The sequence below is a fragment of the Ceratotherium simum genome, chromosome 13 (genome assembly GCF_057802395.1).
Source record: "Ceratotherium simum simum isolate JZ-2026a chromosome 13, ASM5780239v1, whole genome shotgun sequence".
Classification (NCBI taxonomy): Eukaryota; Metazoa; Chordata; class Mammalia; order Perissodactyla; family Rhinocerotidae; genus Ceratotherium; species Ceratotherium simum.
Window position 1 is genome coordinate 38,428,156 of NC_141912.1, and position 27,945 is coordinate 38,456,100.

At 42.4% G+C, this 27,945-nt stretch overlaps 2 protein-coding genes across 2 annotated transcripts in view; one reads left to right on the top strand and one right to left on the bottom strand.

Moving 5' to 3' along the window:
• Positions 1-500: 500 nt before the first annotated feature.
• On the bottom strand, positions 501-27,684 carry TMEM217 (transmembrane protein 217). Its single transcript, XM_014782873.2, has 2 exons — positions 27,558-27,684; positions 501-1,099 (listed from the first exon to the last, which is right to left on the bottom strand). The coding sequence occupies exons 1-2, from the start codon at positions 27,682-27,684 to the stop codon at positions 501-503; spliced, it is 726 nt and encodes a 241-aa protein (XP_014638359.2).
• The window catches only part of TBC1D22B (TBC1 domain family member 22B), a 70,019-nt gene continuing 69,671 nt past the window's right edge, over positions 27,598-27,945 (top strand). The window contains exon 1 of the mRNA XM_004424193.3: positions 27,598-27,793. Within this exon, the coding sequence (XP_004424250.1) occupies positions 27,738-27,793 (56 nt within the window). The 5' untranslated portion in view covers positions 27,598-27,737. The remainder of the gene's footprint in view (positions 27,794-27,945) is intronic.

The following is a 27,945-nucleotide window of genomic DNA, read 5'->3' on the forward strand; positions in this document are numbered from 1 at the left end:
GAAAGTAAAGAATGATTTTTCTCTATTTTTATTCTTTTACTTATCTGGAATATAGCAGGAAGAAAAACCAGAGCACAAAGCCACCCCAAGGCACCAACAGTATCCTTTGTGCTACAACAATCTGAGGTATAAATACAGATGTGTCTGTCCCAGGGTTAAATTAGAGAGCTGTGGGTTGACGGCTGATGAAGACATACCAAGATGAAAGGATTGGCAGACTGCAACTCAGCTTCATTTACCACTAATAAGGTGGTACAGACCAGAATAGGAAGGAGGAACTCAAGGAGTGCTTGATAAATAACAGTGCCCTTTAACTAAGCACCTTCAATGAACAGGATGTTCCAGTTGTGATTATAATCACATTTCTCTCCACTTTCCCCGAAAGGGTGGCAGTAGGCTCTTTGTTTGCTGAACAGATGGGCAAAAGTGAAAGAGATGGAAACAGAACTGCCATGAGAACCTGGGGGATCTGCCTCTCACGGGAGAGAAAAGGGCCAACGTTATTCACTATAGTGGCGGGAAAAGTTGACTATCTTTGATTTCTGCCATGGGAACTCTCCTCTGCCTGTAGAAATATATCTGTTGTATGGAACTATATTGCCCTGGCCTTCATTTTTGTAGATTGTGTGGGCATAGGTGACGACAAAGAATATCCAGAAACAGTGCATGAATATACGGGACACCAAGCCAAACCAGCGCATGAACCTGACCTCTCCGATGAGAGACTCTTTGTTGGTGAGGACTTGTATTACAATGTTGGCAATTTCATAGGAAGGAATCCAGGCGATGTAGATCATCAAGCCCGTGTACATCCGGGCATATACGGAGTACAGGTGCAAGCAGCTGATGATGATGGTGATGGAAGACAGGAAGAGGACAATATTCCAACTCCAGCAGGTGATGAACTGATTTATCAGCATATTTACACTCTTGGCCCGTCCCTTCAGCTCAGCGCAATCGCTCCCCTTTAAGTGCTTCTGTTCGAAGGTGAGGTACATGTCGGTGGCCACGATGGTAAAGACCCCTGATAACACGGTGCCCGTTTTGGCGGTTATCCCACACCAGTGCTGAGGTCGGTGGGATCTCATGCTGAGACCACCTGTGAAGACAAACAGGAGGAGGGACAATTCTGGTTCTTCCCAATGCCGTAAATTACCAGGGTTTCTGCCTCATTCCCCAAATTCACCCTGGAGAAACAACAGAGAGAAATATGGAAACCAGGAAATAGCTTTGGGAAGACAGAAGACTGTTTAAACCTGATTGGGAGCGTGACTGGGGAGGAGGGAGGATGCAGTCTGGGGCTGGTGGCCGTGAGCAGGTAAATTAGACAACTGGTTCTCAGGCCTGGCTGCACATTAGAATCACTGAAAGTACCCATGCCCAATTAGAACATTCTCTGGGTGGGACCCAGACATCAGTATTTTTCAAAACTTCCTAGTGATTTTTATATGTAGCCAGTATTAGAAAACACTGAGTAGAAAACATTATTTAAATTATGCTCTTATCTTTCCTAGCACTGCCTTGGGCAACCATTGCCGCCCCCTGATGGAGAAAATGGGCTGCACTTGTCCAGACCTTGAGTGCAGGTGTCTCAGGAGAAAAATCAGGGCAGCACAATAGCCCTGCTGGGGTGAGGAGTTGATGATCAAGGCAGTTGGTGGACGCCAATTGGCTTTGAGCAATCACTCCACCACTACATATCAAAACTTAAGAAATACAATGAAAGGTGTGCTTTAAAAGAAATTTAGAGGGGGCTAGCTCCATGGCGTAGTGGTTAAGTTTGCTGCGCTCCGCTTTGGTGGCCTGGGTTTGCGGGTTCGGATCCCATGAGTGGACCTGCACCACTCATCAGCCATGCTGTGGTGGTGACTCACACTAGAGGAAGATTGTCACAGATGTTAGCTTAGGGTGAATATTCCTCACCAAAAAAGAAAGGAAGGAAGGAAAGAAGGGAGGCAGGGAGGGAGGGAGGGAGGAAGAAAGAAAGAAAGAAATTTAGAAACTTAGGATAGAATAGCCTTATAATAGAAAAGAAAAAGCAATAATGAGCTAAGTGTTCAACTCAACAAGTTAGGGGAAAAATCCCAACAATAAGAACAACAAAAAATAGGAGGAAAAAACTAAACAGAAGAGCAGAAATCAATGAAAGGGATATAAAGATAAAGTAGAGGGACTTCTGATTGGTTAAGTTATTGGGGCCAACTTGACGCTAAAAACAACTAAAAATGCTGTATACAATAGTTTTAAAATAGTCTTAACAGCACAGAAGTGCTGACAAGGTAGAGATAGAAGGCCAAAGTCTTGATACATAACAGTGGGACTCCGGAGTTCAGGAACTGGGACAGGTAAGCAAGCACGGACGTCAATTTTGCTCTGAGGGTATTGGTCAATCTGGGCAAACTTGAATTTCATTATGAGAGCTCTGTAAGGTAAAGAGGAATAAAATCAAACCTCTGGGTCCACCAAGGTAGGGAGTCTCTTAGAAGGCCTTCCCTATATTAGTTGTGGCTCCCCAAAGGGCTGATTAGAGTAAAAGTGAATCAGAAGTAAACCTGATCTTTCTCCCAAGAGACTCCAAGGAAAGTTAACTTAGTACTACACTGAACATATGGGGAGAAAACTCTCCTCAAGACATTGTCATCATAGCTAGCTTTTTTGTGGATTTGTAGTCCAAATTACATGAAGTATTCAAAAAAACTTTTAAGTCATAAATCTAGTTTAAAGTAGTCCTAAATTGGAAGTGTCTCTAAGTGTCTGGCAGAAGCAAACTCAAATCCTCTCTGGAGGAATGCATCTTTGTGCTGGGCCTCAGAGAATCTCCATCAGTTATTTTTCAGGGACAGGGAATAGTACGTGGTGAAAAATAACTGAGCACACAAGGAACAAGGCCCTGTAAGTGAGAACCAGCAGAAATAACAGACAGCAGAAACAGAACTGCAAAAATACCCGATTATGAAACAATTATGATTACTACATTTTTTTGCATTATTTTTAATTGTGATAAAATACACGTAACACAAAATTTACCATCTTAACCATTTTTAAGTGTACAGCTCAATAGTGTTAACTATATTCACATTGTTTTGCAGCCAATCTCCAGAACTTTTTCATCTTAGAAAACTGAAACTCTACACCTGTTAAACAACAACTCCTTATTTTCCCTTCCCCCCAACCTCTGGCAACCACCATTCTACTTTCTGTTTCTATGAATTTTACTCTTCTGGATATATGATATATCTCGATATGATATATCCAGAGTAGTAAAGTAGAATAATACAGTATTTGTCTTTTTGTGACTGGCTTCTTTCACTTAGCATAATATCCTCAAGGTTCATCTATGTTGTAGCGTGTGTCAGAATTTCCTTTGATTACTACATTTAAATAAATAAAATATAATATTGAAAATATATGTAGAAACAGGAAACCATAGAAAATAACCTAGCAGATTTGAAAGAGAACCAAGTAGAATTTCTGGAGATGGAAAACTCAGTACCTGAAATTAAAAATTTAGTGGGTGTATGTGGTAAGATTGGACACAGATGAAGTGATAATTAGTTAACCAGAAGATAAGTCAGGAGAAATCATCCAGAATGTAGCACAGAGAGACAAAAGATGGAAAATATGGATGAGAAGAAACATGAAGGATCTAATAAGACATTCTGACTCAGAGAGAGAGAGAGGAGGAGTGAGGGAGGAGAGAAAATAGGGTAGAATATTTGAAGAGATAATAGCTGAGGATTTGCACAACTGAAGAAAAACACCAACCCACAGATTCAAGAAACCTCACTGATTGCTACTAGGATAAATAAAAGGAAATCTACACCTAGACATATGGTACTAAAATTGTTGAACACCAAATACCAAGAGAAAATCTCAAAAGTAGTTGCTGGTCTTTTTATTCATAGGAGCACAGTTAGGCTTCTAAAGGAAACCAAAATCCAGTAGAATTATAGATGTGCTAAAGGAAAATAACTGCCAACCTAGGATTCTACACTCAGCTAATACATTTCTCAAGATCGAGAGCACATGGTATGATAACCTTTTTATAAAATTCAAAAACAACTAAAATTAAATAATATATTGTTTGGCCTACATATACATGTGGATAAAATTTTGTTTAAAAAGCAAAGGAATAATAAACACAAAATCTGGGATAGTGGTTACCTCTGAAATATAAGGGTTCAGGGATAAGAAAGGGGCATATAAATAAATCTGAATTGTAGTTAATCTTCTGTTTCTTGGGTTGAATGAGGGCAGTCATAAATGCTCAATACAGCATAAAAAACAAATAAATTAGTAAACAAAAGTGGGCCATGCATTGTATTAGTAATAACTTTTTTATGACATAAGATTATGAGTAATCCAATTTGGTACACCTGAGTTCCCTAAGGAAAAACTAGGGTAGATAAAGATGTGTAATCTAGTCTCACTCCAAAGGTCCCTGTGGCATAATTGGCCCTGCAATGTTTACTGCCTACCACCCACCTGAATCATACAGCAGACTTCCTCCTTCTAGTCCTAAAAAATCTCCTTAAATTTTAGGGTTCCCATTGGTCTATCTCTGGCAAAGACGGTTAATTGTTTCCCAACATCCATTTCTCTCTTCTTACTTTTCGTTTCAGCTAGATACATGGCCACTGGGCTAATGACTACCTTTCCCAGCCTCCCCTGCAGCTTTATGTGGCCATGTGACCAATGGAATGTGAGTGGAAGTGATGTGTGCCACTTTACAGTCTTGCTCATAAAAGGATTAGGAGGGGCCTCACCTTCTCCTTTTCCTGCTTCGTGATTCTTGGCCATGATCAGAACTGATCTTCAATCCAGACTTGGAAGCCCTTATTGAATGTGGTAAACACCCTATCAGCTATGGATCACTGTTACTTGAGAGAGAAATAAACTCCTATCATAAGTGAGTCATTGCCTTTTGGGGTTTCTTTGTTACAAAAGCTTAGCCTGTACTGTAATATACCTAAACTTCACCACATTAAAGCTAAGCCCAATGAGGACCAGCGATCCACTGGGATCTAGCACCTCTCTTGACTTTGCCCTTTTGAAGAAACCAGCAGATTCTCCCTGTCTATGTTTGTCTCAGTGAGTCTATGGTTCTGTTCACCATCTCCTTATAAGAGATGTCTCCCTTTAACCTCAGGGTCACTATTGTCTTTACAATTAATTTGGTAACAAATCACGTATTGTCTTGTGACATCTTTTATATTGTTTTAAATTGCTATTTAAATATTTTATACTAATAATAATCATCCTAATGGCTACTAATGAGGACATTAGAGTTTGAGAAGTTAATTAATTTTGCCTAAGGCTGTATACTTGGTCAGTGGCAAAATCAGGATTTAAACTCATATCTGTCTGGCTCCAAAACCAATCTTAACACTCAACCCACTTGTGTTTTGTCTGCCCCAGACATTTGTGAGCTCAGGAAGCCCAGAGACTCCATCCATCCCACAGTTCCTAACAGAGGGCCTCAACTAGAGTAGGGCCTTGATTAGAACAGGCCCTTGAGAAATATTGCAATTCTTCCCCCATTGTCTCTCGTCTTAGTCATCTGTTCTCAGTATTCTCAGGGCCATTACGTTCCTCTCTATTTTTTCTCCCTTTCTCTCCTAGCTTCTCTCCTTTCTTTTCTTCCCTCCTTGTCTTCTTCCCTCCAACACAGTAAAACTTCTAAGTGTGTACTCTTGATTGCTCTAAGAGGAGGCAATGGTCTTTAAGCTGGGAAAGAAGAACAGACTAGGAAAACCAGGGAGCTAAAAATTGCAACACGGCCCTCAAACATGTTTTGTTTGAACAGCACAATCTTTCAAAGGAATCTGAATTAAAATGCTTTCAGGTAAGGTGGATACTGTCCTGTTGCTACAGTCTCCACCACTCCCTATTATCTCTATACCCCTAACCTCATCCATTTATTTTACTTGCCTGGCCCCAGAAGGCCTTGCAGTTTGAGACTCTTGCTTTAGAAGTCTCTTTATTTCATTTGATAAAGCAGATGTGACATTTTCTGTAACATAAAAACATTATTATTAATACTTTTTCTGTATTCTTATTTGTGACTTTTAAAATCTTAGTATTGGCCGGCCTCGTGGCTTAGCGGTTAAGTGCACGTGCTCCGCTGCTGGAGGCACGGGTTAGGATCCCAGGTGCGCACTGACGCACTGCTTCTCCAGCCATGCTGAGGCTGCGTCCCACATGCAGCAGCTAGAAGGATGTGCAGCTATGACATACAACTATCTACTGGGGCTTTGGGGGAAAAATAAATAAATAAATAAAATTATAAAAAAAAGAAAATCTTAGTATTGGCTTTTTTTTCCCCTATAGGATTATATCTCTCTCAAGTTATATGCTAAGTCAATAAAAAATTATGCTTTAATTTTGCAAATTAAAATATTTACTTCTTGGGAATATACCAGTCAATGAAACGAGATAATAATAATAATGATAATAATATTAAACATTTACTAAAAGCTTACTTTGTTCCAGGCACTGTTTTAGAGTTTCACAAGAATCTTATGAGTGTAGCTGTAATTGTATATATTTATTTCCTTGTTGATAATGGGGGGAGGGGTGCATTTGTACTATTTATGCATTCAGACCCCCCGATGTTGATTTTTACTTGTCAGGAGAGGAATCATTCACAGTTTCCGACAACCATTCAGAATTTAGCTACAACTTGCCCTGAATAGAGTAAGCCCTTGCCCCGTGGGAGGTGGCTCTGCTAATTTTCTGATGCTTCAACAGGACTTTGAAGAAGTCTTGATTCATCTCCCAAGTAACCTTCAACTTTACTAGTGACTTTATTTGATTCATTTTATTATTTGGCTCGTTCTAAGTTAAAGTCACCTGTAGATTTAATTTCTAGTACTTTTCCTTAAGTTGTTGACTCTTCAGTTGGTTATTAATTTGTTTTCTATTGCTGCTATAACAAATTACCATAAAATTCGTGGCTTAAAACAACACAAATTTATTATCTCATAGTTCTGTAGGTCAGAAGGCCCGGTTGCCTCAAGACTCAACTGGTTTGTCTGCTTAGGTTTCACACGGCAGAAATTAAGGTGTCCCTGGCTGGTTGGGTTCTTATTCGTAGGCTCTGGGGAAGAATATGCTTCCAAATTCTTTCAGGTTGTTGGCTGAATTCAGTTCCTTGCAGTTGTGGAACTGAGGTCCCCATTGCCTTGCTGGATGTCAGCTGAGGGCCAGCCTTTGCTCCTAGAGGCCTCCCTCCGGTCCTCGCCCATGGGCTCTCAGAGCCAGCAGTGGTGCACCAAATCCTTCTCATGCTTGGAATCTCCTTGACTTCTCCTTCTGTCACACCTCTTCTGCCTCTACTGGAGAAAGTTTTCTTCTTTTACCAGCTCGTGTGATTATATTAGGCCCATCCGGGCAATCTAGGAAAATCTCTTTATCTTTAGATCCTTTACCTTAATTACACCTGCAAAGTCCCTTTTGCTATACTCACAGCTGTGATACCAGGGGCAAAGGTCATAGGGACTGTTATGGGCTGAATTGTGTGTGTGCCCCCCCACCCCAGTTTATATGTTAAAGTCCTAAGCCCCAGTGCCTTGTGACCGTATTTGCAGATAGGGTCTTTAAAGAGGTAATTAAATTATTGTGGGTCCTAATCCAATTTGACTGACGTCCTTATAAACAGAGGAGATTAGGACACAGACACACACAGAGGGAAGACCATGTAGGACATAGGGAGAAGACAGCCATCTACAAACCAACAAGAGAGATCTCAGAAGAAACTAACCCTGCTGACCCCTTGATCTCAGACTTCTAGCTTCTAGAACTGTTAGAAAATTAATTTCTATTGTTTAAGCTACTCAGTCTGTGGTACTTTGTTATGGCAGCCCTAGAAAACTAATACAAGGGCCAAAATTTTGCCTACCTCAGTAATGAAGGGCCCTCGAATTGTTCTTTGGATCTGGGTAAATTGCCTATCCACAATTGGACCGTTTTCTTACAAAAATTAATTTTTTTTGAAAAAGTGTTTTAACAATGAGTTTTCTTTTAAATGAAAATAACATAGCAATACAAAAAAAATTTTTTTTTAAGTTAGGCTGTGGGATTAAACCAAATCATTCAAGAACCTACTTAAATCACTGTCAGTAAACTCCATTTAATTTTTCAGAAGTCAATAGAAAGCTCATACTCTCTGGGTGTTCTATCCTTAATATGTATTGTTTTCAACTTAGGGTAGGGCTGCTGTGCCCTGGATTTGCTTACCACTTCAAGACCATTATTCCTCTTCAAACTGCTGCTTCTGAGGTCTGCCTGAGAGTGTAGCTAAAAAAAAATGATGGACTCTCAGTCCCTAGCCCAGACCTGCTGAAGTCAGAATCTCTGGATGTGGACCCAGACAAAAATCCCAACCTTGCATGAACCTAACTGTCTGCCTTCTCCATGCCTGAAACTGGGCAGCTGAATAAAGCTGAAGGAAAAGTCACCGTAAAAAGTATTTTCTTTTTTGCTTTTGTATGTCTTTTTTGGGAGGGGCAGTGAAAAGAAATTTATTCTTGACTCTGGGCTAATATATTTGATTACCAGGTACAAAAGATATCTTGTTCTAAAAAATAGAATTTTCCCAAATGGATGCAAATAGAATCACAGATCACAAACAACATGCAAAATAGCAAAAGTCAGAAGAACTCTCCACCAAAAGGCTTCTGCCCATAATGGATTTTCTATATACTTTTTCCAAACCTCCAAGGATAGTCCAGACCAAGGGTCCTAAGAGATAGTTTCGTACCACTATTAATTCATGGTCACCAATTTCAACTGGGCCTTCAACACTGGTGGGAAATCCTGCTACACTTCTCTGGTTAACTTCCTCCCCTGTTCCCTACAACAACTATTCCAAACCTTCTGTCCCTGGATCCACAGATCCCATTTCCACATACACACGCCTTTCCCCGGTACAACGAAGTACCTTTCTCCCTCTACCATCATCTATGTCCCAGAGCCCATGCTCATGCCCTCTCTGGAACTGAAGCCAGGTACCTGAGGGTTACTGTAAATATTCAGTAAGAACACAGTCACCCTTCCATCTTGTTCCCAACACAGACACAGATGAAAGGAAGGTAATCCACGCATCATCGTAAGCTTATGTGCTGTTTTCTTGTTTAACCTGAGGGGTGACTCAAGGGTCACAAGGATTTATCAGCTTGTTTTGCAGAAGAAAAAGAATGCCTTTAAGGAAGTTACAACCACCAGATAACAAAGCCCCCAGCTACTGCTGACACCCAGAAGTCTGGTTGCCCAAGGGCTTATCTGGAGTGGAAAAGACAGGGACTTCCCCTTTGTTTCTCCAAAACTCCTCTTCCCAAGCCCTTTAGCTCTATAAAGACCCCTGCTTTCTTTTTTCATTAAGGAGGATTTGAGAGAACCTATCCTCTCATCTTCTTGTTTTGGCCAATTCAAATAAACCTTTCTCTACCTCCAAGCACCAGGTGCCTCAGTGATTGGCTTACTGCGTATCAGGCACACAAACTTGAGATGAAGAGGTTCGGTATCAAAACCTTCCATTTATCACTACAGTTGACCACTCATCTCTTCAAGCATCTTTTCTTGGCTTCGGACAGCAAACTTACCCTGTTTTTTCCCCACTTCTCTGGCAATTCCTTCTCAAACTCCTTTACTGGCTTCCTTCTGCTTATTCCTAAATGTTAGTCTTGCTCAGTGCACAAACCAAGACACTCTTTTCACTTTATACTCTCTCCCCAGGTAACTTCACTCACTCCCATGGTTCAGTTGCCACCTACACGCTGACAACTCCAAATTCAGTTGAGTCTTCTATCTGAAGATTCAAACCTGCATATTCAACTATCCTCCTCCATCTTTAGACTACTCTAAACTCAACATGTCCCAAACTGAGTTTACGAAGTCTCCCATCCCCACCCCCACCTGTTGCTACTCCAGTGTTTCTTATTTCAATAAATATTATCAGCATCCATCTACTCATTTCCCCATGTGCCTCCCTCTGTCTCATCCCCTCATCCAGAAACACTCACTAAGATCTATCTACTCTCCCTCCCACATACATCTTGAGTCACTCATTGTTTTTCCCATCTCCACTGCCACCACCATAGTCCAATCACCATCATGTCTCCTCTGGGCTACTGCAAGTAACACTACTCATGAAGTTGTAGTCTTGATATAGCCACGAATGATGATACAGCCATGTAGGGAGTTTGGGAGAAAAGGCAGTGGGTACGTGTGTAGGGGATAAGAAGTCCTCATTTATCATGATGGAAAGTCAGTGGGTAATGTCTAAAAGTGATTATTCAAGAAATATCAGTATAAGTGTATAATTTAGAGATAAAGAGGTAAATAGGAGGGAAAATAGACGAATTGAAGGTGGTTGCCTGTGGGAAGTCTGACTACAGGTAGGGAGGGGAGGGCAGAGGACTGCTGCTTTTATTATAAGCCTTTAAGCATTATTACTACATCTACACATATAATTTTAATAAAAATAAATTTATGAAAATATAATTATTTCATGAGTTCCTAATAAATCCAGATCATTAAGTGAATCCCGTTGGCTCCCTTTACGCTGATGTAGCTTTCTTTAATACAATATCTTCTTAGCCCTGGAAATGGCTAAAGCTGGCATTGTGGAAGGACAGCTGGATAACTGTGCCATAGTCTAAACCAAGAGCTAAAAGTGTTAGCATGAAAAGTAGTTGGTGATAGGGCAAAGCCTTTTCATCTGTGAAATTTTCTAAAAACGATACACTATTTCAAACACTACACAACTAGAAGTGATTGATTCCACCTTTGAATATTTACAAAATTTTAAATTATTTTAAATTAAAGATATCGCTATGTAGATTTTAAATAAACTATACTAAAAAAATAAAAAAATTATTACTATAACAAAATATTATAAAAGAAAGAGTTGATTTTTATCCTTCCACTTCATTTTGAACTCAATAAAAGCGTGTAATGTTTATTTAAAAATATTCTTTGTTTTTGAATTCAATGAAAGTGTGTAATGTTTACTCAAAAACATTATTTGTTTTTTAGGCCCTGAACTAAGCTTTTATCTTACTTGGGCAGGTCTCATTCGACAATCTGCAGATCAGTCTGGTCCCTTCTGTGTGGGCTACATTTAGGGCACTGGCATGTATATTTTTTTGGAAGCACTGCCCTCTGGGGTTCAATCTCAGGATTGGGGGAGCGAGCTAATTAGTCGTGCTCTGAGCCATCAAGGGTGTCCTGAAAATGCAAGGGAAGAAACAGGTTATAGACAATTGTAAGGGAGGCATCAAGGTTAAGGAAGCAAATTTTCAAGTCAAATGGCCAGAGTTCAAAACTTGGCTTCCCCATTCACTGTGAACCTATCCTCTCCAGACCTTGGTTTCCACGTCTTTAAACTGGGCATTACCAGTTACCGTTTTTTACTAATTTGACTAGTCTGCATAACAAATGACCCCCAAACTTAGTAGCACAAGATAACCATTTATTATGCACATGGATTCTGCGGGCGAGGACTTTGGACACAACACAGGGGGTTAGCTTAACACTGTGTGTGATGAGGAATTTGGACAGGGCATGTCCAGGATGACTTGTCCGTTCATGAATTTTGGGGCCCTCTCCTGGAAGACTCGTTCATTCATGTGTCTGGCAATTGCTGCTGGCTGTCAGTTGGTGGCCTCAGCTCCTCTCCATACGGGACTGTCCATGTGCTCTCTCTCTGTGGGCTCATTCGGCTTCTTCACAGCCTGTTGATTGGCTTCCCCACAGCGAGTGTCCCAAAAAGAGGGAGCCTGTGGAAGCGTTACCACCTCTTCCTAACTTAGCCTCAGAAGTCCCACAGCGTCTCTTCTACTGCACTCTATTCTTGAGAGTCAGCAAAGCTGGCCCATAATCAAGGGGAGGGGAATTAGAGTCTACCTTTTGTGGGAGGAGTATTAAAGAATTTGCCAAGGTGCAGGGAATTCTAGTTATCCCAGTGGTCATGATCCAGGTTCCCACACTTGCCAGCTTGCTCAGGGAAGCAAAAGTGATCCTAACAAGGAAACATTCACCAATGACCTGACATCCCCCACCTTCCCCGCCCACCATCATTCCTCATGGCTGAAACTAAGGGCTCTCTGTGTGCCCTAAGCCCATCAGATCAAAGTCTCTATGTGTCAGCCTCTCTCTGGTAGCCCAAAGCAAGTAACTGAAAACACAAGGCAAATCATTTGCAAAGCATGATTGCAAGTCTTACAGAAGAGGCAGGATCTCATGATGCAGCCATTAAAAAGGATGTAGAAAAACTGTTCAAATCACACGAAGCTATTGCAAACATGGACATGACAGAGGTAGACCAGTTAATAACCAGAGAAGAGAAAATCAGTAAGAATGCAATAAATACCTCAATAAACAAGGGTTTGAGGATGAATAAACTGCTACATACTTGTACAATCGAATGTTAAATGGTTGTCATAATGAATGATTGTAGCAACACACAAGAAGAATATGTATGAATCTTACCAATGTAACCGTTAAGTGAAAACAGTACCAAAAGAAGACATAAAGTTAAAAACAACTATAGGTATATATTCTACACACACACTTTTTAGGACTATACAGAGATGCAATAAAACTATAAAACTGTATAAGGAAAGTAAAGGAATGGATGAACTTGGGATTCTAGATGCTGATCACCTCAGGCCAGGGGAGGAAGTGAGATGGGTTGGGTGGATCAGTCAGGTCCAAATTTGTAACCAGATCCTATTATTATTTGGGGTGGAGGATTTGAGGACTTTTAGTACTGTACCTATTACAGTACTAAAAATAACTAATATTTAAAAAGTAAATAAAAGAGAGCCATGCATGGACCAATGAGGAATATGTCATGCACCAAGGATTACGATAAATCTAATTGTAAGAAGATAAGGTATAATCAAAAATACTAAAATAAAACAAGGATAATAACAGCACTTACCTCATAAAGTTGCTGTGAGGATTAAATGAGTTCATATATTTAAAATACTCAGAACAATGCTTGGATCATAGCAAGCACTATACTATATAAGTATTTTCACCATCACTATTTTTACTTTATGCCAATGGGTAACTACTATTTGTTATGCAAGTAAAACTACTGTTTATTAAACTGTGTTGCAGCAGACACCATTACCTTCCTTCCCAATACTCGATTCCTCCTTCTTTGCTAACAGAAGTCTGCTTTTGTTCAGGATAGCAATCAATCTAGACACAGGTAAAATATTTGCTTTTCCAGATATTTGCTTCTATCAAGGGTGTCCAGGGGACACAGTTCTGGCAAATGACATATAAGTAGAAATCTGCTAGGGACTCCAGGAAGACTTTTACTTTTCCCAATAAAAAAAGATGAAGTGGCTGGCACCATCCCTACATCTTCCTTTTTCTTAACTTGAATGGGTGTGATGCCTAGAGCCGTAGCAGCTATTTTGTTACTATGAGGCAACAGTCATGAAGACAAAACCAAATACGCTAAGGATGTCAACACTGAAAGAGGAAGTCTTTTTGTATTTTACTGATTACTCCTGAAGTTGAGTATTCTTATAAGTATTGACATGTGATTTAAAAATCTATGTCTAGGGGCCAGCCCCGTGGCGTAGCAGTTAAGTGCATGCACTCTGGTGCTGGCGGCCCGAGTTCAGATCCTGGGCGTGCACCAATGCACTGCTTGTCAGGTCATGCTGCGGCGGCGTCCCATATAAAGTGGAGAAAGATGGGCACAGATGTTAACCCAGGGCCAGTCTCCCTCAGCAAAAGGAGGAGGATTGGCATGGACGTTAGCTCAGGGCTGATCTTCCTAACAAAAAATAAAAAAATAAAAATAAAAATCTATGTCTAAATAAGTCTAAAAAATTATTATGATAAGTAGAAAACAAAAATTCAAGGTGATGAGAAAGCACTGAGCATAATTTAATCAACAGTATTTTTTTCTCAGTGGTACCTGAAATAATGGTACATCTTGCAGTTGATGGCATCTTAGATTAACTCAATTATGGTAAGAACTATATATTTTCAGTTCCTTTCACAATGTGACTTGCAATCCCAGCAGAACATGTTGCTGCGGGCTCCTTTTCATTGGATTTCTTGCATTATTGGGTCAGGGGGAGGAAAATAACAATGACAACGAGCACATAATAAGGCTTTACAGCCTAAGGCGCCTATATCAGTTAGGAGTACATCTTTTTTTTTTTTTTAAAGATTTTTTATTTATTCAGTTTTTCCCCCCAAAGCCCCAGTAGATAGTTGTATGTCATAGGTTCACATCCTTCTAGTTGCTGTACGTGGGACTCGGCCTCACGTTGGACGGAGAAGTGGTGCCTCGGGGCGCTCCCGGGATCCGAACCCGGGCCGCCAGCATCAGAGCGCGCACACTTAACCGCTAAGCCACGGAGCCGGCCCTAGGAGTACATCTGACTGCAGGGAACAGAGACTCAAACAACAGAAGTTTAAACAAATAGAGATTTATTTTCCTTTCATAACAAAAAGTCTAGCATGTCCTCTGAGGGATGTGTCTGGGTGGCTAATTAGAGGTAAGATAGAAAACTGCTTGGTTTTTTTAAACCTTTAAGTATATTTGCCTATTTTCCTCCCTCGACTATTGTATTATTTACCTATCGCTCTGCAACAAATTACCTCAAACCTTAGAAGCTTAGGATAAGAAATGTTTTCCATCTCACAGTTTCTGTGAATCAGGCATCTGGGAGTGGCTTAGCCAGGTGGTTCTGGCTCTCAGGGCGTCTCATGTGGTTTCAGTCCAGCTATTCGCTGGGGCTGCGGTCATCTGAAGGCTCTGCTGGGGGAGGAGATCCTTGTTCAAGCTCACTCATGTGGTTGTTGGCAGGAAGCCTCAGTTTCTTGCTGGCTGTTGGCCAGAGACCTCAGTTCTTCACCTCGTGGGACTTTCTTTAGGCTGTCTGAGTGTTCTCACAACATGGCAGCTGGCTTCCTCCACGGCAAGTGATTCAAGAGCCAGAGAGACACCAAGCTGCATTACCTTTCATAACCTAACCTCAGGAGTGACATCCATCATTTCGGCTGCATTTGATTGGTCACACAAACCAACCCTGGAGGGGACGATGGGGAGGGGCTACACAAGGGTGTAATCATCAGGAGGCAGGGATCATTGAGGGCCAACTTGGAGGCTGGCTACCTGTTTTAGCACAAATTTGCCATCATTTGGTATTATTATTTTAAAATCATTTTCTATTTGGATTCTTTCCATTTAACCTATGTAGTAGGTAAAATTTCATATTTTAATTTTTGCATCTTATTGATTACTCCTAAGGTTGAATATTTTAAAAGTATTTGTTAACCAGTTTTACTGCCCTTTTTACAAGTTATTTATGTCCTGTACCTAATACATTCATGTATTACAATGTTAGCAATTTTTTTTTCCAACCTGTATGAGTTCCTTTTATAATAAAGGTATTATTCTTTGTCAAAAAGAAAAAAATAGAGGTTCCTGTCTAGGTTGTGGGGAGTGTTAAGACCCTGCAATCCTTACTGGCAGAGCTGCAGGGAGGGGACAGGGCCTCAAAAGGGATTTCTGGGTATTGAACTGGGACAGAGCTGGACCCCAAGCACTAGGGACTCCCCCTTGACCAAACTTGAGTCAAGCTCCTCTGAGTCTTCTTTTTGACTAGGCCCCGACCTTGGGCTCTGTCCTTGGTCTGCTTAGTCCAATTTGAGCAAGAATCCTGCTGAGTGAGTTGAGTGAAAATCCCTCACCTTTGGTATCTGATCACTCTGGCTTGCCTTCAGCAAGAATCCCCCTAGCCTTGATGTTTCCTCTTAGTAGTTTTCCACCTGCTGACCCCCATCCTGCTACTTAGCAACAAATCTCCACTTGTCTTTGTTGGACAGGGGTTGGGCCCGATTTCTCTCCCTTACTACAAAACACCCATTGCAGTAGTCCCTCTCGAATAAAGTCATCCTTACAGTCTTTAACAAGTGTTATCAGTAATTTTTTCTTTAACATTCTCCAACTTCAGTAAAAATACCTGCAACTCACATGGGGCTAGGAGCAGGAGCTGGTGGTCTTCAAGGCTCCACTCCATGGGCTTGACTAAGGTGGCTGTCACCACCCCCCATTTTTTTGGTGAGGAAGATTAGCCCCGAGCTAACATCTGTTGCCAATCCTCCTCTTTTTGCTGAGGAAGATTGACCCTGGGCTAACATCTGTGCTCATCTTCCTCTACTTTATATGTGGGATGCCTGCCACAGCATGGCTTGATAAGCAGTGTGTAGGTCCGCACCCAAGATCCGAACCTGTGAACCCCGGGCCGCCAAAGCAGAGTGCGCGAACTTAACCACTACGCCACCAGGCCATGGATGGCCAAGGATGAGAGGCTGGCCCCTATTTCTGGCATCAGGTTCTACATCTGGATTCTGAGGCATCCCTGAGAGCCAGGGGATCCCCAGTGATAACAGACATTGGATCTCCTTTTAGCCTGGCAGTACCAGGCCAATTTAATTAGATTTTAAAAAAAGAAAATGGATACTTCGTGTATATACGAGCTTGAGTTCTTAGAGACATATCTTCTATGTTTTCTTGTAAAAAATCCATCAACTTAAAAAAAAGCTACTGAGATAATTTATGACCTCTTCTCACTCCCTTTCCCCTGGTTTTATATACCACAGTACGAATTTGTACCATAATTGGACACTTTAACACAAGAAGTGGCTCTATTATTTTATCTTTAAGAAATAATATAAAACCCGACTCAGCTCTCCTCCTCAAGGAGTTAGGGGGAAATTTGATCTCAATCAGTTTTTTTCACTCCCTCCCTCCCCTTCCCCCTGTCCCTTGCTGGAGTCACTTAGAACTCCCAAGTTCACCCAATCCTGGAATCTCAGGGAAGGGCTCTGGACTTCAGGCTGGTGTGGTCACTGTGAGAAGCTTGATGTCCTAGCCTCAGCTGTCCCACTGCTCATAGCCCTGAACGCTGTGGCTTAGAGCTCAGTCTCCAGCCCAGTGTCCACACAGCTAACCCATCAGACATCCTGGCCCTCTAGGGTCTGGAAGGGAGTCAAACACAGGCCCCAAGGTGGGCAGAACAAGGCACCTCTCCATTCTCCCAAGGTTAGGAAAATCCCACTTGCTGTAGGGGTTGGGATCCATTCCCTTCTCCCTCAACTTTTCAAATCAACATTTCCTACCCACCCACATAATCTAGATCTCTGCCTTCGAGAGCCTAGATTTTCCAAAACAAAAGTCTTTTAACTTTCTAATGGAGGAAGAGATGGGCAATCTTCTTAAACCTACAGACAGAAAATGCTTGGCATGCTTTGGTGGTGAATCAGCCAGCAAGCAGGGAAACCAGCCCCAACTCTGAATGAGGTAATTCTGACAATAAACCACACGGCTGCCTATAAAATCCTCGTGATCTGACTTAGATCCAACTTTCCAAGGATGTTCTCTGAGCATTCCTTCTCATGGATATAATGCTCTCACTTCCTCAAGTATCTTTTCTCTCAAGTATCTTTCCACCTGGCTCACCCCTACTCATCCCTCAAGGCCATTTGAATCCTCAGAAAGGTGTCAGGGGGCCAGCCCCATGGTCTAGTGGTTAAGGCCAGTGCACTCTGCTTCAGCAGCCCAGGTTCGGCCCCGGGCGTGGACCTACACCACTTGTCAGTGGTCATGCTGTGGCGGGAACTAACATACAGAATAGAGGAAGATTGGCAACAGATGTTAGCTCAGGGCAAATCTCCCTCAGTAAAAAAAAAAAAAAAAAAAAAAAAAAAAAAAAAAAAAGTGTCAGCACCCTAGGATGGCATCTGTAATTCTCTTGGCCTTTCTTTTGTGGTCATAAGCTGACTGCCATAGTGCCTCAGACCAGTATCCCACACAGGAGTGCACCAGTAAGCTCTCCTCCATGTTTGTCTCTTTCATAGGAAAGAAACCATTTCCCAGAACCCCCTGGTAGTCTTCCCCTCAAGGGTCATTGGTCAGAAGTCGGTCACATGGCCACCCAGAGCTGCAGGGGAGGCTGGAAAAGCAAGTTCCTGGCAAAGCTACGAAAGATTGCCATAACTAGTCATATAAATCATGATTTATTCTCAGACTGGGAACACAGTTGCCCCATCCCTCCAAAAAATGAGTCCCCTTAACAAGTAAGAAAGAAGGAAATGGCTAATAATGTCTACCAGAGAGATTTTTTTCCATTAATTATCCCTTCTTCTCCATTGACATGGTAGGAACTATCTGTTTGCCCCTTCTTCCACAGAAGCAGAATTTTTAGATATACACAGAGTTGGCCAAAATAAGGTTTGCCTTTCCCAGCCTCCCTTGCAACTAAGTGTGGCCATGTGACCAGTTTCTGAGAATGGGTTGAAAGGGGAAGAAATGAATGCAATCACCAGGTATTAAGCAGAAGTCATGTCCTCCCTTTTCTTCTTCCCAATGGCTGAAATGTGGATGTGGTAGGGAGTCATCTTGGACCAAGTGGGCCAGGACATTATGGAGCATAGAGAGAAGGAGCCTAGGCCTCAGAAGATTTCACAGAGCAGAGCTGCCACACTAGCTTAGGCTTTTACATGAGAGAGAAAAATTGTAAACTTCTATCATGTTTAAAGCACCGTTATTTTGCAGCCACACTTACATCCTAATAAATACAACTGTCTCCAATCTTCTGCCTATAAACATGCTAAAGTCTCTCCCACCTCAAACAACTCTCCCTTGACCCAAGAGAAACTTGTGTTTCTCTCTAATTTACATTCAGTCTTTCTCTGTGTTAGAGCCAGTAACAGATACCAGCTCTTGGCTGATTTAAACAGAAAAGGCACAGCTCTTGGTCTTTTGGAGAAGGCTAGATAGATAACTGTCAGTTATCTATTACCACAATAATGCCACATAAACAACCACAAAACCACAATGTCATACAACAACGAACAGTACTTAGTTCACGGGTCTGTGGGGTTCAGCTTATCTGGGGCTGGGCTAAACTGGGCTGATCTCAGCTGGACTCACTCGAGCGTCTGGGGTCAACTGTTCGTTGGCTAGACAGTTCTGTTGATTTTGGCTGAGCTCATTCATATGCCTGAGGCTCAACTGGCTGTTGGCTGAGCTAGGATGGCTTCAGCTGGGATGACTCAGGGAGACTTGGCCTAGCACCACATCTCTCATCATCCAACAGGCTGGTTAAGACACGTTCTAATGGTAATGGCAACAGTGAGAGTGCTATTGATAGAATGTTTGTGCCCTCCCAAAATTTATATCTTGAAAACCTAATGCCCAAGGTGATGGTATTAGAAGGCGGGGACTTTGGGAAGTGATTAGGTCATGAGGGTGGAGCCCTCATGAGTGAAATTAGTGCCTTATTAAAAGAGAACCCACAGAGATCCCTAGCCCCTTCCACCACGTGAGGACACAGCGAGAGTTCGGCAATCTGCAACCCGGAAGAGGGCCCTCGCCCGACCGTGCTGGCACTCTGATCTTGGACTTCCAGACTCCAGAACTGAGAAATAAATTTTGGTTGGTTATAAGCCACTGTGTCTGTGGTATTTTGTTATAGCAGCACAAACGGACTAAGACAGAGAGCAAGCGCAGTCACACAGGTGCTTTTCAAGCCTCTGCTTGTGTAATGTTTGCTAACATCCATTCACCAAAGGCAAGCCACAAGGGTGAGTCCAGAGTCAGAATGGGAAGGTGTGACAAGATAACACGGATGCAGGGAGAGGTGAAGAATTGAGGCCATTAATGCAATCAATCTACCACACCACATTCAGAGGTTTTGCTTACAGGGTGGTAGCCAACATCACACCACAGAGCTGGGCCACTGAAGACACCGCTGCTGCCACTGATGAGCATTTGACACCATAGTTGCAGTCAGAGACCTTCTAGCACCAGACCCTGGGCGTTGCTGTTGTCACAGCTGTTCCCCTAAACAGGATGTTGCTGCCACAACTGGCAGCACACAAATAGTGTGAATTCTTTTCTGTTTCTGCTTCTTTGTATCACAAGCCCCTCTTGATTCAAAGTCTAGGTTGGACAGATCTTATCAGCAGAGCCTATGGCACGTGCACATAACTTAGTTCACATGGAAGGGTGGGAAAGTCAGGAGCTGGCATTTTTAGCTACCATACTGGGAGGTGGGCTCTGCTCCCCAGAAAGCTTCATAGGCTGAATAATTCTCTATACATGGGCATATACCATGGACAGCTAAAACAATCAAAACAGAATAACAACAATGAGGAGGAGAGGAGGAGGAGGAGGAGAAGGAAGAGAAGGAGGAGAGAAGAAGGAGGAGGAGGAGAGAAGAAGGAGGAGGAGGAGGAAGAGAAGGAGGAGGAGAAGGAAAAGGAGGAAGAGAACGCTAGCCTCTCACTTCACAGCTAACTTTCTTGCAAGAGTACTCCTAGCTCACTTTTCTCTTCTACTTCTCTTCCATTTCACTCCTGTAGTAATCAGTTATTGCCACACTAATGATGCAAAACCCAGTGATTTACAACCAAAAGCATCTATTTTTCTCACTGACACTTCAGGCTGCAAGTTGGCTGGGTTTGGTTCCAAGCTTCAGTTTGGGTTTTTGTCTGCTCCATGTGCCTCCTTGGACCAGCAGCTCCCCAGGGTATGTTCTTCTCATGATTAATGGTAGGAAAGCAAGAGATGAGTGGAAACATGTGATGCCTCTTAAGGCACACTGTCACTTTTGCTCACGTTCGATTGGCCAGAAGAAGTCTAGCAGGGAAATACACTCTGTCCACTCTCATGTGCTACAAGCGCACATGGTAAGGGGCAGTGAAGAACAGAGAACAATAATCCAGTCTATTGCAACTCTTCATCTGGCTCTGACCCTGCTGGCCCATGTGAGTCAACAGTAACCCCACAATTGCCAAATCAAATAGTTTTCAGAGGATGGGAGGCAGGCAGGTGCCAGGTCATGTGGTACATTTTAGGCCATGGTCAGGAGTTTGGATTTCATTCTATGGGTAGGAAGCCATTTAATGGTTGGATATGTGACGACAGTGGTCTTTCTACAATGCAAATCTGGTCATGTCATGCCCCTACTTAAATTTTCAGTGGATGTCCCATTGCCTGGAGGAAAAGGTAACACAATCCTTACATGGCATTAGAGGTCCACCATGACAGGACCCTGCTCCAGTATCTCCTGTCACAGCACCTCATTTTTTGGATTTTGTTCTTACCTTGTAGAGCTACTTATGGTTTATTTTAGTTTGGATTCTCCTAGAAGCTGATCCTGAGACAAGGGTTTGAGTGCAAACCATTTATTTGGGAGGTGACAGAAACACCAGTGGGGAAGAGGTGGAAAGTGAAGGAAGGGTGAGCTATAAAGCCAACAACCACTGTGGACAACAGGAGCTTAACTCTGTAAGGAAACTCTGGGAAACACACGCCTCACAATGATCCGACCTGAGGGTGAGCGAGCTGGGGTATTTACATACCAGCTCCTGAAAATCATGTTGAGAACTGTTCCCAGGAGGAGTTAACTCCTAGGCACTTGTATATGCTGTGAGTGTGGGAAGTATGGCTTTCTGAAGTTCTTGGGAGTTGAGGGAAGAGCCTTCAGGCAAAGACAGCACACAGAGAGATCACGGAATACAGGCGAGGTACTGACAGTGTCTCCTACGTAGTTTCTCAAATGCAACTTCTCTTGTAGATGCCCATAGTTCCATAAATGGTTCATCTTTCTGCCTGGGATGCCTTTCCCCCCACTGTCTACCTGGTAAACTCCTACTCATTCTTCAGGACCTTTCTCAGCTTCCTAAACAGAGAGGACCATGCCCCATTCTGTGTTTTCAACCCACCAAGAGTTGACCAACCGTAATTTGAAAAAGACTGCTCTAGAGAAAATTTTGCATAAGGTAATGTGTAAAGGAATGTTAACTGAGCACTGTTCAAAATAAAAATAATTGGAGACGACAATTAAGGAATATTCACATAGTGGGACACTATATCGCAGTTAAGATGAATAAACTAGAGCTCCATGTATCAACAGAATGCTGAGTGAAAAAGGCCAGTTGCAGAAGTATATGTACAATGTGATGTTATTTATAAAGTTTCAAAACATGGAAAACATGTTGTTTACGGACACACACATATGTAGTAAAAGTCTACAACATGCATGAGAATGCTGAACACATAACTCAGGATCATGGTTTCCACTAGAGAGACGGAGGGTAAGGAGATCAAGGAGGGTCAAAAGAGGACTTGAATTGTATCATAGGATTCTTTTGTTTCTTAACCTTGTTCTTATATGTTATTTAGTTTTTATTCTTTGGGGATTGGCAAACTACCACCCATGAGCCAAATTTGGTTTGCTGTTTTTGTATGGCCTGTAAGCTAAGAATGGTTTTTACATTTTTTAATTGTTGAAAAAAATTTGAAAGAAGAATACTTTGTGATGTGAAAATTACATAAAATTCAAATTTTCATGTCCACAAATAAACTTTTATTGGAATACAACCACGCTAGTTTATTTTCATATTGTTTGTGGTTGCTTTCATGTTACACCAGCGGAGTTGAGTAATTCCAACAGAGACTGCATGGCCTGCAAAGCCAAAAATATTTATAACCTGGCCCTTTATAGAAAAAGTTTGCCAGCCCCTGGTTTATTGTGTGACATATATTCCATAATAATTTAAAAAATTGTAAAGCCATTCCTGATTGCCTAGTGGTTAAAGTTCAGCACTCTCACCGCTTCAGTGGTCCGGGTTCGTTTCTTGGTCATGGAACCACACCACTCGCCTGTCAGTTGCCATGCTGTGGTGGTGGCTCATATAGAAGAACTAGAAGGACTTACAACTAGGATATACAACCACATACTGGGGCTTTGGGGAGGGAACAAAAAAAGGAGGAAGATTGGCAACAGATGTTAGCTCAGGGTGAATCTTTCCCTGAAAAAAAACAAAAAATCTCATTTTACTTGAATGGATAAGAGGGGGGAAGTTTTAAAAAAAAATTGTAGCATTAAAGAAAAATTCCAGAAATAAAAAGATGCATAATTCTATGATCTAACAAAATTTGCTTAATTTTTCCATGTTTTCTTCCAGTCTTTGACAAAACCCATATATTTTTATTGAAATCAGGCAAAGACATTTTACATTCAGCTTTTTCCCCACTGTATATCATTTCATCAACTTTTTCAATGTGGTATGTAGCAAATTTGCACATTTTAATGGCATAGCATGGTTCAAATTTACAAACCACACACCATAATTTGTGTAACTACCTCCTCATGTTTAAACCTTTATATTCTTTTCATTTTCCCCCTCTTTATTACTGGCTACACCACAAAGAACATCTTTGTACACAGAGCTTTTTTTCCCCTCCTTTTGGCTTATTTCCTTTGAATAAACTCCTAGGAAAGATTCTAACCTTTCTAAAGATTCTTTCTTAATCTTCCCTCCATGCCCCAAATTCTAACTACTCTCTCTTCCTTTCTTTACTCCAATAACATCTTACTTCTTCAGTATTCCTCTTATCCCTTTGCCTTCCCTAATATAACTGATGTCTCTCATTTGGCTCTTTCTTGTGGTTGCTTAGGGACCAAAAAGTCTCTCTTGCTCTTAGATCCCAGTTTGACTTTACCATTCCTTTGGTGGTCCAACATTCTGCAGTGCACTGTGAGGGCTGTTTCTCGCTCTCATTTCTTAACCTTTCCTCTCATCACAGGGTTCACTCCACTCCTTTGCCAAGGTTAAAGTCCGCCAGTGATCTCTTTGTAACTAAGTGCAAAGACTTTTTTCTCAATTTTTATCTTCCCCATGGAGCTCCTGCTCTGAAATGACTTCCCTACTGTACTTCAGGCCTTTTCTCTTTCTTTTTCTGTGTGCTTCTACACATGGCTTATCTCTCCCGTAGAACTTTCTTTAAGGATTGGGATACGCCTACCTCTTTTGAGTCCACATTCAACCCATGCATAGCTCATTCCCTTAACTCTACTTTGCCCCTGTCTAAGTTGTTTTACTCTCCTTTGAATGAATATGACGTTGAGGAGGGAAAAGTTAAAAACCTGCAGGCAGACAACATCTACAGTTGTCTCGCAGGCAACAACTCTACTTACAGTTTCAAAACAATCAAACCTTTGAGATAGATTCAGGGATCACAGGCCACACTGTGCTAGTAATAGAGATTTACAAAGTGAGGTCCACAGACCAGCAGCATCAGTGTCACCCGGGAGCTTGTTAGAAATGCAGAATTGTAGCCTCCACCCCAGACCTACTGAATCAGAATCTAGGCTTTTACCATGATCTCCAGGTGATTCAGTAGGTACCCGAAAGTGTGAGAAGCACAAGTCTAGTGGACCAGAGTGCCTGCCACTACAAGCCTCCATCAAGAGTGTTCCAAGGACCCCTTGGGAACCTAAAACCAATGATTTTCACCTCTAGTTGGGCAAAGTTTGGTGTGAGGGTGATCAGGCTGCCACGGCTAACACTCCTTTGATGGACAGGGTTGATTTGATGGATCTCCTGGCTAGGTGGGTGGCCTCCCTCCCTCATCATTCTAGGTAGAGGTTCATTCCTCTGAAGTTGCAAAAGGGTTTGAAGAGGACAATCTTTCTCAAGAGAGGAAGGCTGTTCTTCAACCAAGAGCTTAGGCAAACTTATAGAATCTTTGGTAAAGTGGATACATCCTGCTAGGGATTAGAAAACATGGTTAATATCACCTTTTCCAACAAAAAATGTGCATGAACAACAGAGAACCAAAAGACAAGAATAGTTTATCCTCTTCATTCTCTCATTCAGTAAATATTAAGCACCTACTATGTGCCAAGTGCTATTCTGGGTGCCGGGGTTATAGCAGAGAACAAAACAGACAAGATACCTGCCTTAGTGGAGTTTACATTCTAGGGGATGGGATGACGACAAACAAGTACATAATATGGTAATGAGTGATAGTGCTTTAAAGAAAAATAGAGTGGTGGAGCCCGCTATTTAGGCGGGTGGTCAGGGGAGGCCTCCCTAATATGAAGAGACTTCTGAATGAAATGAGGGAGCAAGCCAACAGATATCTGGGGGAAGAGAATTCCAAGCAGAGAATATGGCTAATACAAAGGTCCCGAGGTAGGCACATGCTTGGAGCGTTCAAGGAACAGCAAAAAGGCCAACCAATGTGACTGGGGCAGATAAGCAAAGAAGAGAGTGGAACCAAATCACGCAGGGTCTTTAAGGAGCTTGGATTGTATGCCAAGTGTGATGGAGCCATTGCAAGGCATTGAGCAGAGGAGTGACATAATCTAACTGGCATTTTATTTAATTAATTTATTTATTTGCTGAGGAAGATTCTCCCTGAGCTAACATCCATTGCCAATCTTCCTCTTTTTTTTTTTTTGTTTGAGGAAGATTAACCCTGAGCTAACATCTGTGTCCATCTTCCTCTATTTTGTATGTGCGACGCCTCCAAAGCATGGCTGACGAGTAGGTCCAGGCCCGGGATCGGAACTCGCACCGCCTAAGGGGAGCATGCGGAACTTGAACCACTCGGCCACAGGGTCAGCCCCTAACTGACATTTGAAAAGGCTCTCTCTGGCTGCTGTGTGGTGACAGATTCTAAGGGGAGAGGAGTGGAAGCAGGGAGGCCTAACAGGAGGCTGCTGTAGGGACGTGGTTGGTTTAGATTCAGGTGGTCGTGCTGGTGGTGAGAAAGGGCCCAACAATCTCAACTTCCCTCACAAAGACTATTTAAAAAGTTATCACCAGATGACTTGAGTGATTTTTTTTTTAATCTTAGATGGCAAACTGGCTTAGATGGAGCAAACAAAGGGGAGAAATAATAGCACTTCTCTGGGTTGAACAATGTTACCAGCACCCCGGGGGAATCGGTGTTATTTAACATTTCATAAATGATTAAGAAAAAAGAATACTTTGAGACATTTCTAGATACACAAATTATACTCTGCTTTCCACATAGTGAAATGTCAAGTCAATAGGGAGCATCTTCTGGAAAATTTCTAAAGCTATGTGAGTAGTCTGGAAAGTGGCAGGTGACTAGCTACAGGAACAAGCGTAAGACAGCTCACACAGGGGGAGACAATTCAGATGATACCTTTAAGATAATCAACTCTGAACTGCCAGTTGCCACCAAGGAAAGTGATCTAGAAATTGCTGTCGATTATCCTTTCAAGACACCAGCTCTTGTCAAGTCCAAAATGCCAGCAAAAGTTCTGGCTGGTGTTTTGAGAAAACACCAGTTTCAACAAAACCTCAGGAAACCCCTCTTGGAGTTCAGTGTGCAGTGCTGGTCACCACAGCCTAAAAAAAAAACCAGAGCCAAAGAAAGGCAGCTAAAATGACTAACAGGCTAGAGGGGCTTTTGTTTGATGGATTAAATGCCCATAAATGTGACTGAGACAAGATAAGATGAAAGTCTATAAAAGCATGAAAGAGTCAGAGAAAGTAAAAATAGCCCTTTTCATACAATCTCATGATTGTGAAATTAGGGGACAAAAGAAGCTTGAAAATGGGGGTAATGTCTATGTAGAAAGAGGCCATTGGAGGGCATATAAAAGAAGGTCCTTCTTTAGACAGGAGGTCCTTAAGCATTCTCCAGTATGTGGAAGGACATGTGGTAGCAGTAAACAGGAGTGGGGATGGGGGACAACCAGCCCACCTCAACAGTAATTTGTTGGGACAAAAACTACTCTGGACTTGGGTGTGCCCCCTGCCTCCCCCCACCCCACCCCATCACTGTGACATACAACCACAGGAACTCAGAGCAAAAACACCAAGACATGCAAAGGATTTAAATGCTAATATTAAATCTCATTCTGAGTCAAAATTAGATTGAAAATAAATTAAAGAGTGAAAGATTTATAATAGATTAATAAGGGAAATTAAGATGTTTGGGAGTACATCCTTAATCAGTGATTCATGCCATGGAGATATTCTATGTCCTTGCAAGAAACGTTACTCGGTAGTCTGAATTGGATGGATAAAATAAGAACATTCCCTAAACACTATTTGTCAGCATCTAGGTTCTTATAGTCAGAAAGTGACAGTTATTGACTGAAAGAGGGATTAGACCATTTGAACTTCACCCACGGCTTAAGTCCTTTGGCAGTGTTCAATTAGCAGAAGAGATGGAGACTCTGACGAACTAACGGTTACTCACGTGTTGAACAGTTAGCAGCCCTGGGCTATCGGATCCGTATTAGTCTTCCTTCACAGAATTTAAAAAAAGAAAAAAAATCCGGGTCCACGTAACAGAGAAGGGGAGGGTAATAACTAGAGTATAATTGAGTTGGGAGATGTTAAAAACGGGCTGCAACCAACACATAGGACCTTACTTTTAGGTCAAAGATTTATGTATATTAATACATATGCTCTCTCTTTTCAAAAAATATTAGACTCAGAAACCTCGTTCTCCCCAAGATAAATAGTATCCTTTCCTTCTTCCCCTAGGTCCCTTACTTTACCTGCCTCTTCCCCTCCCGGGCAGTGGGAACTTTCAGCCCCGCCTCCCTGCTCGTCCAAGCTCCGCCTTCCTGGTCCACCTGTGTGCCCAGCCCCTGACGTTACCGCTCGGCTTCAGCGGCCTGCAGGATTCCGGCTCCCGATTGGTCCGTCCCACCACGGTCTGCGCAGCCCACCAATGGCAGCTGCGCTGCGTTGGGGGGTGCCCACATCCAAGATGGCGCCTCCAGCAGCTGGGAGCGGGTGACCGGCGGCTAGGAAGCGGCCTGGGTTGGCCCTCCGATTGCGGGGTCCTGGGGGCATCTCGCCAGGTACCACCCCCGGCCCGCCTACAAGGCCTTCCCCGGGCCAGAGCGATGGCCGCCGAGAACAGCAAGCAGTTTTGGAAGAGGAGCGCCAAGCTGCCGGGGAGGTGAGCCCAGGACGCTGAGGCAGAGGGGATTGGACCAAACCGTTCCAGATCCTAAACCATAAATCCCGCGGGCCTGGGGCGCCACCGACCCCGGAAGGCTGGTTTGGGGAATTTAGGCTGGAAGAGATGGGGCTGCCTGGTGGCGGCAGGAC

Excerpts from the sequence above, each read along its gene's own strand:
- TMEM217 (XM_014782873.2), bottom strand. The coding sequence starts at position 27,684 with ATGCCCCCAGGACCCCGCAATCGGAGGGCCAACCCAGGCCGCTTCCTA. Across the intron at positions 1,100-27,557 it reads ACGCAGCGCAGCTGCCATTG|GTGGTCTCAGCATGAGATCC; the intron begins GTGGGCTGCGCA and ends TTGTCTTCACAG.